The following is a 16,081-nucleotide window of genomic DNA, read 5'->3' as shown; positions in this document are numbered from 1 at the left end:
GTTTTCACTCTACACCAACAACTGCATCTCGAAGGACCCCTCTGTCAAGCTCCTAAAGTTTGCTGATGACACAACAGTCATTGGTCTCATCCAAAACGGAGTCTGTTCTCTGCACCTCCATCACTGTCTGGTTTGGCTCAGCAACCAAATAGGACAAGTACAGACTTCAGCGGACAGTCAGGACTACAGAAAAGGTCATTGGTGTGAGCCTGCCCTCCATGGAGGACCTGTACACCGCACGGGTCAAAAGGAGGGCGGAGAGGATCACTGCAGACCCCTCACACCCTGGACACAATTTGTTTGAACTCCTCCCCTCTGGACGGCGTTACAGGTCACTGTGCACTAAGACAACCAGGCACACGGACAGTTTCTTCCCCCAGGCCATCACTCTGATGAACGCTTAACCCACGACAGTATGACTGGACAGTAACTCTCAGTGCAACACCTGTAAATGTACCTCGTACAGATTATACAGATTCGTACAGGTCTCTAATTTTAAGTACTCCATTTTTATTCCTTTTATCCCTATTTATCTCATTTCAATGAGCATTCCTTTGTCTGTCTGCATTGTTTACTGCCTGTTCATACTGCTTATTTTGCATTATATGCACTGTTTGTTGCTTGTTAATACTGCTTATTTTGTTATATTACACAGCCTTATGCTGGTTTACTGTTTACTTGCCCCTTGCCCAGGTCTTTATTTTTAAGTACTCTATTTTTTTTCTTTTATTCCTATTATCTCATCTCAATGAGCATCCCTGCATCTGCATTGTTTACTGTTTACTTGCCCCTTGCATGGGGATATGTACATACACATTGTGAGCCGATGTACCTCGTGTGTCTGACACACCTGGCCAATAAAGCAGGTTCTGATTCTGATTCAGATAGCCTAAGCATGGAAGAGGAAGCGAAAATTATTGTATTCCCACTGAAACTCCTGTGAAGAAGAATGCCATTTTGTCTGCTATCACTGATTTACTTTTTGAGCAAAATTATCAAGGCAAGGAAGAGAAGATGGGGAAAGCGGGGAAAGCAGTGAAATGGCAAACCCAGGGGAACATGTTTCACTTTTGTTGAAACAGGCATATTGTTACTGAACAGAGAGTGTTGTTGCCTCGAATGGTATAAACATTCAAATAACATGCATTTGAATGTGAATATGTGGCATATTTCAGGGAAAAATTGCTAACGGAGAACTAAGTTTATTACTGTTATGTAAAAATGTTTATTATACTAAAAGTTATTTCTTTTCTCTAATCAAGGTGATTATGCAGAATCTTGATATCTCGCCTTAGAAATAGCCTGCATGAGGTACGTCAACTTGGCATAATTAAATCAGCAGGATACGAGTTTAATCATTAATCAAGCGTCCTGACCACTGGTAGTTTTCTTACATCTAAATATTCATGTGAAAGTGGTCCATTAATGTATTATGGAAAACTGTTCTGTATGTTTTGTGTGGGTGCAAATCATCATTTCACCGCTCAGAAAGTTCATATAGTTTAATTCCTCAAACATGCTCAAGACATCTGGAGAATAGAGTCAGGTTCTTGGCTGAATGTTGGGAGTTGGCATGGCCTTTGTTGTTTCAAATTCTAATTAACGTGTGTATAGTGATTCCAGTCTTGTTTATGTTTCAGCTGAGCTTCAGCAGAAATGAGTCTATGCATGACTTTTACTGGGGATAGTTATAAGTTGTTTTGTGAAAATGTATTTAGACTGGTTACAGTGAGCTCAATAGGACATGCACTCACCATTTTAACCCTAAACCATTTGTATCATATTTGATACACAAGGTTTTTGAGCAAAAAAATTCACCAAAAATGCCCCATGTATCAAATGTGATACAAAAGAAATAGAAATAATCTAAATAATATGGCACCTCTATTCCTATATGCCTTGATTGTCTGTCTATGCATATATGGCAAATAAAAATCGTGAATCTTGAATTTCGAATCATGAATTTTATTTTGGATGTTGTTAAAACGTTTAATAAATGTCTGTTCCAAAAAATTAGAATGTTCTGGCTATTTTTTGATATGTTGGGCTTTACAGGGTTAACAAAACTGTGCTTAGAGCTTAACCACTCAAATGGTAAGTTATGAGTTATATTAGTTATGAGTACATTAGACAGGGTTGAGCTCCCAGATACTTGGGTGAATGTAGTAGATCATCTCCTGTAACAAAGTTTCATCTTATGTTTGTTTTTTCACATTTTAATCAAGAAGTGACTGTCTGGGTTTATTCAAATTATTACCACTAAAATACCACATAGTCCTGTCAGTTACACAAGTGTAGCTGTTTGTTTACCTGCTGCTGTGTTAAAATACCTAATCATGCATATGTTTTTTTTCTGTCATTTCACGCATGAGACTTTTCACTGTCCACATACATTTTCACAAAAAGGTTTTTTTTTAATTATTATTTTTATTTATTTATTTATTTTTTTACTTAGACCCTATCAAGGATTATATAAATTATTCAGTGCAATTTAGTAAATACCCTGTAATGATCAGATGTATTGAGGTCTCTCAGATGTCCTACTGTTTTAGCACAAACAAGACAACAAAAATTCAGCTCAACCTAGTTTAGCTTATGTTACTATAAAAAGACATGGTAAATGCTCACCCTTGAAATACACTCATTGTTCTTCAGGAGGTCAGGTAAATAAATGGATTGATCGGTCAAGAACATGTCACAGTACATGTAGATATGTAGATAAATTACTTTTTATTTGCCTTTGTTGTACTTTGTTGAGAACAAAACCCAAAAATTCAAGTTATATACAGTATTTCCTCTGCATCAACTAAAACAACAGCAGCACACTAACAATACTTAGCATATATGTTACTGAATACCTCAGAAGCCAACAAGTCCTTCAATCTGTATGATCCATGTGGTTGTTGGTCCCTTACCATAGGAGCATTTCCTGAAATAGTGTTACTACACCAGCAATTTACAAGAACTCTGTCAACATTAACGATATCATGTGTCAGACCTGCAAGATTTATGAGTCTTTGCTGTGATGGAAATGGTCATAAAGCTAATGACAAGCATACTGGAACTTTGTCGTCATGGAAACTGTTGCAGACATATTGGCACACAAATGGCTTGGTTATGTGAAAAACACTTGTTACACATTGGAATTGAACCCTGCTCACATGGAGGAAAGCTCTGTTTTATTTGAGAAGCTGGTCACCCGAACCTGCTCCTAACACAGACTTTGTAACTCTACTACATCTAACCTTTGCTCCTTTGCATCACAATTACTACTGTTGCCAGAGGTCACCGAACTGCAATATGTAACTGTTTATAGGAGAGCAGCCTATCAAAATCTCGTTATCAGAACGACCAAGAGACAAGAAACCATCGAAAATAAAAATCACAAAACACACATTCACACTTAACTCCTCCTGTGTATTGTATAGACGTTCTTCTCCTATATTTGGAAAAACATAGAGTGAAGTTATGGCAGGTCCTGCACATACTGTCTTTCAAGCGAAGCACTTGGAGCATTGTCCATATTCACACTTATGCACAGCTGGCCAGTTGCTACTATTATGACTTTCAAATAGTCTATTTTGAAAGGTTACAGAAATTTTGCAACACAGATGCCTGATTAGGAAGAAAGCTGGGGAGGTGGTGATACATGGTCACATGATCACAAGTGAAAATGAATTCACATGCAACCATTCATTTGTAGATTTCTCTTTTTCCCTATTTATAATTGATAATTAGTAAGATAAAGGTGGGTGTACTGTACTACTCCATTCTTATTTACACAAAAACTGGCTTTTGTAAGGTTTTTGTTATGTCACAATAGAAGACCAAACCCTAGCACTCATTAGATTGATCAATCAGAGAGGCAGTTATGTTTAACGCCTCTCTGATTGAGGCGTCATTGTGGGCAGAGCTTTGTCAAACGGTGTAACAGTCACAACACAGCCCTTGAACCCTGGAATAGGGCCACCAGAGGCAGTACAGTGGAATGTTTAGGACTTTGCTGAATTTACCTCTCGGACAAAATAGTTCCCATCAAATACTGAAAAGTCCTGAAAGGCACATTTGACATAGGCTGATGTGACATGTGCCCTGTCTCATTGGTTAATGCCCCAAAGTGGGGTCAAACTAATAACCTCCTCTTTTTTGCGGCAAACAAAAGGTTGCCTCTGGCTTTGATTCACTGTCAAAATCAAATATTTTTTTCACATAGCTAGTACATTTCAATAAGCTGCACAGTTCATTACAAAAAGTACATTTGACCTAGCACGATGCAAAGATAAATTTGCACTTTTAAGGAGTTTTGAAATGCTTTAAGATATTGACACGCTGCATTGAAAGGCTTCAAAATTCAGCACATAGGCTTTGCTGAATTGTCCTTACACCAAATTCAGTCACATTTATGAGCTTGTTGGAGGACAACTTTAGCTTTGCCAATTAGCTTGAAAACCTCCCACCCTCTGTGAACCCAGCCTTTGTAGCTCCTTTTCCTACTCTGACTGTTCGCTGATCACAGTAATAATTGCCACCTGACCCTGGTTGGAAAAAAAAATTTGAGCAGCATCCCTAAGGGATGTTCACAGTTTCCCTTGATGTTCTTTTCTTTTTTGCATTTTTCCATGTCAAGATTCACAGTGTATTGAGCTTTGTTGTGATCCTTTTTTCCCCTTGTTAAAGCAATAACGACTGATGTCAACATAAGTATGACTATTCAACAGTAAAAAAGTCATGGAACAAATGGTGTCTTTTAAAAAATTAAAATTACAGAGGGGATCAACCTAATGTGAAACCCACAGTAGCAACTTCACTGTACCGAAAGCGGTAAAATGCAACTCCCTGCTGGGTGTTTATTCAAGAGGCTGCATTGGTAGTGGGTGAGGCTTGCAAGGAGAGTGTTGGTAGAGTGTACAATATGGCCATGTTGTGAGGATTCGATGCGGGTGGCTTCATTCACGTTTCCAGCCTGTGAGTTTCCATTGTACTAAAGTTTGGTTATTCATGCTACTAACCTAGCCTACTCTACCTTAGCACCAATTTCTACCACCAACAGTTTAACATCCAGTACCCTAACTAATGAAAATGCGTGGCGTGTTGTTATGGTGCATTAACTGTGGCCCAAATTCAAGAGTGAATAGCTGTGAATTCTCTTGCTAACAAGGTAAACAAAGGAGTCTTCTTCCCGTGGGCGTCCACATCCCGATCGTCCCCCATACATGATCAGTCAATGCAGCTCCTTTGCCAGATGATGTCACATCTGGTGCAGCAAAAGTTGAACCAGATTAAACTTTTTCGCTGATCAAGGCTGCATCATTTTGCCAGAGCCCCCATGCAGTGCTGGTGTCGGCTGGGGTGAATGCCAATAACCCATAGAAATGAATGGAGACGGCAGCATTTTTTTCACTCCTTTGAAACTCAGTCTGACCACAGGCCAATACTCTGACATCCATAAGTTATAATTAGGATGTAGTATTTTATGATTTGATGCTATCTCACAAATATAGGATCTTTACAGTTAAGAGAAGACTATCTTATAATAATGAAAAGCAATGGCATTTATTATAAAAGAAACAAAATGGTAAGTGCCATTTAGAAAGACTTGACTGTGATGTCACCATCAGATGTAATTTTCTTTTTTTTTTCTTGATTTCACCGAGTTATATACTAAATGGATCTGATCTAACATGAATAATGTGTTTTCTGTATGATTGTCAACAAACATCACAGCTGTATTTCTTGGGGAAATAAACAGAATAGATGCACACATAAGAATCAAAAGAATAAAAAAAATCAATGGCAATTTCACCTATGTGGTTTCAGTACAGAGAGAGATCTGGCACTAAACATTAAACTGAAACCAGCTAGCCTGGCCCTGACAACCAGATCAAAAAGAAAAATATGCTTTCCCAAAAAACTCAGAGGTTCTCACCAGCATGCTGTACCTTTATTTAACACTTGTAGAAGGATAATATAAAAACACTCAACCAGTGTGTGGAAAGAAGAAGAAGCAAAGAAGCATTCCACAACAATAACAGCATTACATTAACTTCTCTTTTTACTCCATTTGTTTTTTTCTGCCCCCCCCTCAAATTCTCCAATTCTCTTCCAATATATTTTAATGTTTTTTATTGCAGAGCTTTGCCTTTACACTTTCTAGCCAGCTGCGGATAAAAAATAGGTTATGCCCAGCGCAGTTCTTGCCCTACTGCATGTTATTATTTTGTTTTTTGACAGTCTGTCACCCTGCCCCAGGGTTACACTGACTGAGGGAAGACCCAACACAGCATCTTTGCACTGTATCATTACCCACCACTTGTCAAATGTATACCACTGAGCTACATCCTAAAGCTTCCTGTAAATTTTTCATTTACTGTATTTATGACTTAGATGACACTGAGATGCAACTTTGGTTTGGACACTGTCTCTTTTTATTTAATTGGTTTTGTTGAACTTTATGATGGAAAGAATAAACTTACCTATTAGGTAAATGCTCCCTAGTGAATAGATGGAAGGAAAGGAGACATGATAAAACACTATTTGCAGCAAACTGTGAGGCATGTGTTGTTGTTCTTCTTCAAGAATTGGTTTCTTTGTTCACTGATCGATTGCTATTTTTGTCTTTCCGAATTAAACAAAACACAATAAGGCAACATTAAAATAAATGACTTGATTACAGCAGTATGCACATTATTGCCTGAGAAGGTTAGGGAGATGTTGTATGTGTTTAAAATCTGTCCTAAAATCATTTTATACACTCTATGAATCATATATCCAGTACACAAGCATTTAAGTTTTGGAATCTCACTGAGCAATAACAAATCTGACTAATATTCATACAAAGATGCAGTATATATCACTACCTCCTACTTCCATCTGCGTTTTCTTGTCCTACTGAGAAATGTCTTACAAACTATGCCGGATCGCCATGCTTTGCTTATGAATTAAACTCATTACTGCTTTTTGTTTTGTTCTCCTCAGTGTGAGCTATTGCTTGCATGCACAATATAATTTAAATAATGTGAACTGCAGCTATCATTTCAGTTAAAAAGCCAAAAAAATAACAGCCTCTTGCTGTGTCAGTGTTATGTATACTAAGCTTTATGAATTCTCAAAAACATGTTCGAGCAACTCACAAGACACCTGAAGTGCACACACACACCAGAGTTCTGATTTCTCTGAATGAAGCTAAAGAGACCAGTGTGACCTTGGCTCATAAAACGATCATGCCACAAACTGCTGTCACCACAGATACAGTCCTTCCCCCAGATCATATAAAACAATGTAACAATGAAAGGTATCTGGCACAGGGCACATCCCTGTGGCTTCATATTGTGCTTAAGAAATCCATCATAAAAGAGAGACATAAATTGGCAGCATTAAAAAGCTGGGGAAGTAAAATAAAGTTTATCTTCTTTTTCCTTTCCTCTGTTACTACCTTAAACAGAGCTGCGAGCCTTCCGAGTGAACAGGCAGTAAGTGCTATACCCAAATAGATTTCGGATTTGCTATCATTCTAAATTAGTTTTTAACCAAGTCAAGCTCACCTGTGTTTGATCGTCTTTATATGTGCCCCTGGTTTTGCCTAGTGTATCTTATTCAAGGTAGCTGATTGTTGTTACAGCAGTTCAGCCCCTTTCAGTTTTCATAAATTTGTAGACAAACCTGAGTATTTGACTTTTGTTTGCTAATATATCTAAAACTGGTGGAAGCGTTTTAATGTTCTTTAATCAACTGTAACTCTGTTATGAACTTTCTTTCACTTCTGAGATAGATGTTCTCATTTGTAATTGTAATTTGGAGCAAGGAAAATAAATTAGCTGTAGGTTTTTAACCAGAAGATCCTCTTGAGTTTGACTTACATTTTCTCTTTGAAGAGATTTATTACAAAACACTGTTTCCCTTTTGAGGAGAAAAATTCAACATTAGGTTTCTCAGTCCAAATTTCTAAGGTCTTTTGTAAGCATGGATCTGTGAGGGTCCCAAACCTTAATGGTATTTGATACTGTGCTTTTTTTTCCATGAATGTAATCATTTTTGTTTATATCTGATGTGTATATTTTTTCCATATGGGGCACTGTCTTTGAAATAAAACACAGACACACTGTTGGACTTTTTGATACATGTTACTCTCCTAATTAATTTTTAACCATTCAACCAGAGGTGGAAAAGTACATTTACTCAAGTACTGTACTTAAGTACAGTTTTGAGGTATCTGTACTTCACTAGAGTATTTACATTTTCTGCTACTTCATACTTTTACATTTTAAAGAAAAATATTATTTTTGACTCATTACATTTATTTGATAACTTTAGTAACTAGTTACTTTTCAGACAGACTAATTCAGAATTACACTTTCATAAGACTTTATTGATCCCTGGTGGGAAATTCACAAGCTACCCAGTGGTATGTAAAGTACTTCAAGGTACAGGTATAAGCATACAGTATAAATTAGTTAGCATTAGCTCTGCCTTTATTGGCTGTAGCATTAACTGTGATGTACACAAGTATACACCAGTAATCATAGTCCAATAATTTGATATATATTAGTATGAACTGTGCCAATGTGCATAGTGGGTACTTTTACTTTTAGTACTTTAAGTACATTTTATGCCAATACCTTTGTACTTAAGTAACAATTTGCATATAGGATTTTTGCTTGTAACAGAGTATTTTTACACTGTGGTATTGCTGCTTTTACTTAAGTAAGCAATCTTCAGTACTTTTTCCATCACTGCATTCAACTGTACACTAGTATACTGACCAGTCTTTTTGGCAGGCACTTTTTGTACCACTGCTACTGTCACAAAATGCACCAGAATCACTTTCTACACTTTATCAAAGCTTGTGATGAAATCTGAATTACAGCTTGTCACCGAATACAGTACAAATTTTCACTTTGGTCCTCCACTGGTTATGCATTAGCCCAGTTTTCCCTGAATTACTCTCCTGACTTTCTTCTTATCTTTCTGCCCTACAGAACAAGATCATCCTGGACCCTTTGACATTCAGTGAGGCTCGTTTCCGGCCTTCTCTGGAGGAGCGTTTGGAGAGCATCATCAGCGGTGCTGCACTAATGGCTGACTCTTCATGCACACGTGATGACCGGCGTGAGCGCATTGTGGCTGAGTGCAATGCCGTTCGACAGGCCCTTCAAGATTTGCTGAGCGAGTACATGAACAATGTAAGTTTCCTCTCTGATAAGTTAATAGTCATTAGCTAAATACTTTAGCACATATGCTCATTTGTGCAAATACCTTTCTGATCACACACACACATCACAGAAATGGATTCACATGCTACTGGTCTTCTTTGACTTACCTGATTGCAAATATTACATCCAAAGCAACAGCTTTTTTCAGCCTTACTCAAACATAATTATATCTTTTTGTTTGACATATGAGGCTTTACTTTTATGGGCAGTGCAAAGACATATCTGCAATTTCCATACCTTGAATTCCTCTCTGCCAGGCCTTTTTGCATTTTCATTCTGCTGCGACAGGTGCAAACGTGGGAGTAGATGAGAAAGGTGAGGTGTTGGCACATTGGTGAAAATTAGCTTTTTGATGTGCTGAGGACCAGGTCTGTTTTAAGTGCAACTGAAATGCACAACAACTGCAGAATAATGCTGAATTTCATAAACAATGACTGGTTTGATGATGGTTTGTATATTTGGCACCTTTTGCATTCAAGCATAGCCTCATTTAATGAAACATTATTAATCAGTAGGAAAACAAACTAAACTTCCCTGAACAAACTAACATTTATCATACTTTTGATAATATATAATTGTGTGAATTACTGGTTGACAAAATAAAACTGCACTGCATGTCTCATGAAAGGACTTTGGTACCTCCACAATGTAAATTCAGGTTGAAAATGCACACTATGGACCTTTGGCTATATATCTGTAATGCCATATGTTTGCATGTTGCAGTTCTAAACCCACTGGGCAACAGCACTATTTTCCTTCTTTGAGTTATTCTGGAGCCATTTTTCTAAAGCACCACTGTGATTGGCACAGCAGTTTAAAGGTTATGAGACTGGCTAAGACTAATCTTAAGACACATCTGATTTATATTCTACTTCAGCAGTCCTTTTTTGTGCATAGTGAGCTGTGAGCTGTGTCTACATAAGCAAAAATAGAAGGGGCACTTGAATGCCGTCATAGGTTTCGCACACGACTTAGTTTTTTGTACTGGATTTCATGATTGTTCCTTTAAACTGGAGTCCTTAATTTTATTCTGATCTCCTTTTATCATTTTAAAAATCATGTATTTGACTCGTCCTGCATTTGTCTGCAGATGTGCAGAGGCATTTTGTTAGGCAGTGGTGTAGTTGCAGGAAAACAAACACGCAGTTACTTTGCCCCATACACATCCAGAATATTTGCGTTATTTTATTTGCTAACACACGCTAAATCATCTGTCATGTGTATGTGCACAAGTCCTAGCACACATGCACAACAAGAATAACTTAACACCCCCTAAAAATTTTGTGTGTGCTGACCTCCAGAAGAGCTTTTTACCTAGCTATAGTAATGCACAGGTGTAGTCCAGGCTAACACATTAAAATAGATTTTAAAACAAATATGGCTATGCATTGTTGCAGTTGAACTGATTAATGACAACTGATTAAGCACAAAATGGTCTTAAAGCACAGATTTATTTTCAGACATACATGCAAACCAAGCATAACTGTAAAGTAATGACTAAGAATAGCTCATTGTGTCACAGTTATTGTACAATAATAGTAAGCTGTAGAAGGAAAAAATGTGTAGTTTATTATTTGATTAAAAGAAACAAATGCCGACATTAAAGATGATGACATTGCATATTGAATGGGAGTTTGTCAAGCTTTCTTACATTAATAATTTTAAGAATAATAGCGGAAGCACTGACAAAAAGAAAAGTACTGCTAACATTTAAGGATAATCACCTTTATTTGGCCAAGTATGTTACACACACACACAAGGAATTTGTTTCCAGTACAGAACCGAGGCCGCCATCTGTGGCACCAACTCACACTGATGGCTCTAACCATCGGGGGCAACTTGGGGGTTCATTGTTTTGCCCAAGGACACTTTGACGTGTGGACTGCAGGCACTGCGATTCAAACCTCCAACCCTGCAGTTGGGAGACTACTGCTCTACCTACTGAACCACAGTCGCCCCCTTATAAAAAAGATGTACTTTAAATCTGGTCCAAAATATACTTAAGGCTATAATAAGTCTAAATGGAATGAAAACCTGGATGTTAGCAATGAGGAGGGCATGAAAAACTTCACATCCATTCTTTCTTGTTCAAGTTTCACAAGGAAATGGTACTCTAAAATAAACACTGAGGTACAGTCAACATGGTAACCGTTCCAATGCCCTGAAAAAAAGCCATTCATCACTGAAGAGGCAGAACTAGACCAGTCTGAATTCTTTGATAACCCCTGATGGGCCTTAACTGTTTGTGAGTTATTGCCATGTTCAAAATGACTGTAATATACCCATGTGTTCTGTTAAACTGAGACTCAGGTCAACATTGGTCACGAGGTAACCTGAGGTAGTATAGCCACCTGTGAAGGACGTACAGTAGTTCAGGAACTCTTTCCTTTGTTATGCTGCCAGTAAATTTAAAAAATCATTTTAATTTACACTGTAAAGAGCCTGATATCCTGTCCTGTGCTTTCAACATTGTAGTGTTAGTTTTGTAAACCTTTCTTTGGTCCTGAAATGAGAGCCTGCAGCACTTTAAAAGTGAACTGGTGAGCTGAAGTGGACGATCAGTATTGCTGCTGTCGAAGAACGTGAGTGGAATGTCTGGGGAGAAAAAAGAAAAGAATTCCTCCTCAATGCAAAGTGTACTTGAGCCCTTCATTCACCGCTGGGAGTAAGCCACGATTTTCATGCTGCTGTGTTACAGACTAGTTCTCAAAGTTCTCAGCCTAGAGGTTGTCAAGCTTTTACAGTTATTTTGACAAATATAAAATATTGGTAATGTCTTTAAATGTTTACTAAAATGTTGTAAAATATTTTCACTCATGGCTACATGGCTAGATGCTGTTAGCAGTGGTCTTTTGTGTGTGTGAGTCAAACTTGCTGACTCTTTATTATTATAGTTATTGTAATATTCATTAGTATCATGGTATCAGTTGTCATAGTTGCACAATGAGGCAGCCCAACAGGTGACATAAAGTTTTATAGAGGACTTTTAGGATCAGTCTGCAAATGATTAAAGTGATGTTTAATTGTTAAGAGCAGAGGCTGCTACAGCTGTGTGATGTGCATAAAATATACTGTAGATATGGCCCTTTTGTTAAAAAAAAAAAAAAACAACAGTGATGTCATGTCCTTTGCTTAAAGTTTAGTGTAAAATCCTGATTCTTTCCTTCCTTTTCTTCTTAAGGCACGGCGTATTTTTGCTAAAGTAATTGTGCTGTGGTTCATTAGGCCCATGAGTTGTGTTTTAGAGGCTACAGCTGGGAGATTGTTGACGGCCCTCGGCTGTCTTAGCAGAGAACGCAGAGTAAATCACAGAGACACAAATAACAAAATGCTTCCACTTTTCAGCTCAGTATCCCCAATGAGGTGAAAATAACAAACAAGAGTGAGCATGCAGGATGCTGTTACTTAGTCTGCTCATAAAGTGTATTATTTCATGAATAATATGGTTGCAAAAATAGCTGTAAAATGTAAATAAATTGAAACTAAAGCAGTCTTAAGCCCAAACTCTCTCTGAAAATCAGGAATTGCTAGTGTATATGACTCACGATGTTTCTACTCTAAGTCGTACAGTTTTGATTACTGTGCAGGGTCCTTCAAATAGTCTGTAACAGAGAAGACTCACAGCCACATGTACAGTATTTCATGGTATGCTTTACTGTGAGACAGGCTGAAATGTAGCTTTACATGGTTTTACTGCGGTCCAGTAAAAATATTAAAAAACAGCTTCAAGTAGCACTTGGCAGGTCTCAGGCAACATGGGATCTGTGAATCATCTTAGTACAGTAGTGCCACATACTGTACCTAACAGACATGTACTCACAGTTTAGATGACCTAAAACTGGATAACCTTTGATCACAGATATCCACAGTCAGGCCACAGAAGAAAGAAAAAGCTTCCCACCCAATGCAAAATATATTACTTAATAATACTGTTTATCACTGAAACATCCAGGGGCCTAAATCCCTCCAGCAAATGCTACCAGCTGCCAGATTGACAAAAGTTGCTCCTGGCTGTTCACTGAAAGCCCTTTTGTTCAAAGTTTACTGAAGTAATGCAAACATCCAGTTGCCTTTATGTTTCTTCCTCCTTCTTAATTCTGTCACCCTCCCTTTCCCTTCTGAACACAAATTTTTATAGGAAGCTTCAACCACAGCACAAGGTTAATCAATGTGGTAGCTGGCAATAAATTAGGTCCAAGTGACAAGAAAATGTCCATACCTGTCTAAGATGCTGGTGATCTGTGATTGGTGACAGCAGGCCCGGCTCCCTGGCTGGTGCTGAATCATCAGGAGCAGCTGATTTAGTTACGGCAGCTCCGACAGGGCCAATCTATCAATTGATCTGAGGAGTAATGCATTACCAGCTTGGGTCAAGGGAGCCTGGCTAGAATATAGCCATAGCCAGACGCCACAGCAGGTTAAAGGGGGCAACTCGGCAGGACTGTGAGAACCGGAGAGAAGGATTTAGAGAGTGTGATAGTGAGCGCACTAATCTCGCTGTTAGCGGGATGTGGCACATAAAACTAAATGGGGGTTGTGAAGTGGGATGATCATTAGGGGGAGACTGATGGCCTTGTTGCTCACACAGGCCCTTTGGGAGTTGCCACGTAAAATCAACAGTTGGGGTGACTGATCACATTCTGTAAAAATGTGTGTGTTTCTATGTACTTATGATGTATACATTAGAACTTCTTGTCTCCTTCTTTTACCCGCCATCATCTTCAAAGTGAAAATGAGAGTTTTAGGGCAAACAATAAAAGAGAGAGGACATTTAAAAGCAGACTTGAAAACAAAAAAAGAAGTGCTGTTTGCAGTGTTAGGGGGAAGGGAGGTTAATGAAAACATGGATTAACTAAATTGTACACACAGGCAGTCAAGGCAATTTGAACTACATTGCTGTTATATGACTGCCCAGATGTGTTTTAAACATTCTGACCAGCGGTTTTCATCAGAAGAAGACGCTACCGGTGAACACACCTAATCAGCTACCAGGAGTTAGGCACGAACATTTCCAGGTATCTTGATGTAACATCAACCAATACCTGTTGTTAAAATTTACAAAAATTGGTCCCCAACAAAACATTTGTACTTCATGCATTCTTTGTGGAGGCTAATCTTATCCATGGCTGTAGTGACCACCCCTAGTTGACAGTACAGAGAAATATCCAGTCAACAAATATTTGTATAATCATTTATTCTTGGATTTACAGGTCATTCCTGTTGCAATTTTAGGTTTCAGTTTGAGATGAAGTCACTTCTCTGTATTTTTCAGCACATTAAGCTCACTGTTGATTTTACATGGATTCTGATAGTTGCCTTTTTTACATGCATTTGGCTTAGGGGCTCCGCAAAAACACTTAACACCTAAGCCTTTCTATGGTGGAAAAAAACCCTGTCATATGTCAAATAAGGATGTCCCGATAGCACTTTTTTCAGACCAAGTACAGTAAGAGTACTTAAATTTGACTACTCGCTGATACCGAGTACCAGTACAAATACTTAATGATGCAGTGTTTTTAATTATAAAAAAAACTACAATTACCATAAAAGTGCAATATCTTTAGATACAGCTTTTAATTTCATGAGATTTACTTTCTGATAGTGATTAAATACAATACCCTTTGTAACAGGAGGCTGTGCAGATTACTTCAAAACCTTCTTTGATAACAAACAGCACCACCGCCATTCCTACTCAGTAACGTGTAACTGACTGGATGTCTGTAGCCTGCTACACTGCATAATGTAATACAGTGGATTTGAACCTTATTAGGAGTGACCATGTTTTAGGATGTAATGATTTCACAACCCCCTGACCACGGTGTCACAGTTTAGGAGTGCATATGATCACAGTCAGAAATTTAAATGTTAAATAAATTTAACAAGGCTGCATGCTTTATGTTAAACCGCCTGCTGGACCTTTCTGCTGTACACACACCTGCTCTGCTGCAGATGAGCTGCTGGTCTCAGCCTCCAAGTCCACAAGAATTAAACCCGTTTTTATACACAGAACTCATGTGACGTCACCGTTAACTACATTGCGTTTGTTTTCTTCCTGATCATAATTGTTCATTACAATCAACATAATGACCACCGTGGAGATTTCAGCGGAATGAACAGGCATTTTGACCGTAGGCAGAATGAAGATGTCACATTTCTGCAAGTTTGTTGTTGCATTCTTCTTCAACAGGTGCTTGATTAATTACTCTCCATTACTGTTGGTTTTGTTGCACATATAGAGTTTTGTAAAATGTGACCTTGGGTCTGCATATGTGAGATGGGGAGGGAGGGGCGCTCATAGACACACACACACACACACACACACACACACAAAACAAAGAAGCTGGAATCACAGTTGGCTTTAGTTTTGCTGTCGGCACCTTTCTTAAAATATCGCCGAGCTGCTGAAACCTCATCTCTGCCACCTTACAACTATCTGTGAGGTTAATTAATGCTACCATTAATTGGTATCAGAATGTAGTATCACACAACTTCTGCAAGTACAGTACCAGAGGGTGGTATCGGACCCAATACCTGATACTGGTGTTGGCATCGGTGCATCTCTAGAATCAAGTTTTATTTATTTTTATTAAGGTACAATTCAAAATAAAATATGTATGTATGAACACTAATGAATGAAGCCTGTGGCTGTGATGTGAGATGTGTCTCGTCTCATATGAGATGCGTCATTCTTGACAGAACAACCACACAGAGCCAGCAGTTGCCCACGCTGTCTCTCCTCATTGTCTAGAAACCTCCACGCAAAGAATTTGTATCTAAGAAAACTGGACACTGCCAAAAAATTAACATTGTTCCACACCTCATGAAGGCTGCAATGCTTCAAGCCTATGCACATAGTTAAATGGGGGAAAGAG

At 38.3% G+C, this 16,081-nt stretch overlaps 1 protein-coding gene across 17 annotated transcripts in view; it reads left to right on the top strand.

Moving 5' to 3' along the window:
• ctnna2 (catenin (cadherin-associated protein), alpha 2) overlaps nt 1-16,081 on the top strand; it is a 387,665-nt gene that overhangs the window by 165,178 nt on the left and 206,406 nt on the right. For 16 of the 17 annotated variants that reach the window (XR_002275124.1, XM_020602097.1, XM_020602081.1 and 13 more), the window contains one exon: nt 8,976-9,179. Coding sequence is in view for 16 of the 17 variants with exons in the window: in XM_020602097.1 (XP_020457753.1) it covers nt 8,976-9,179 (204 nt within the window). In the remaining variant the exon portion in view is untranslated. Of the gene's footprint in view, nt 1-8,975; nt 9,180-9,497; nt 9,531-16,081 lie in introns of those variants that run through there. The other variant, XM_020602093.1, reaches the window with a different exon arrangement.

The sequence above is a fragment of the Monopterus albus genome, unplaced genomic scaffold, assembly GCF_001952655.1.
Source record: "Monopterus albus unplaced genomic scaffold, M_albus_1.0 scaffold54.1, whole genome shotgun sequence".
NCBI lineage: Eukaryota > Metazoa > Chordata > Actinopteri > Synbranchiformes > Synbranchidae > Monopterus > Monopterus albus.
This window is presented reverse-complemented; position numbering and strand designations above follow the sequence as displayed.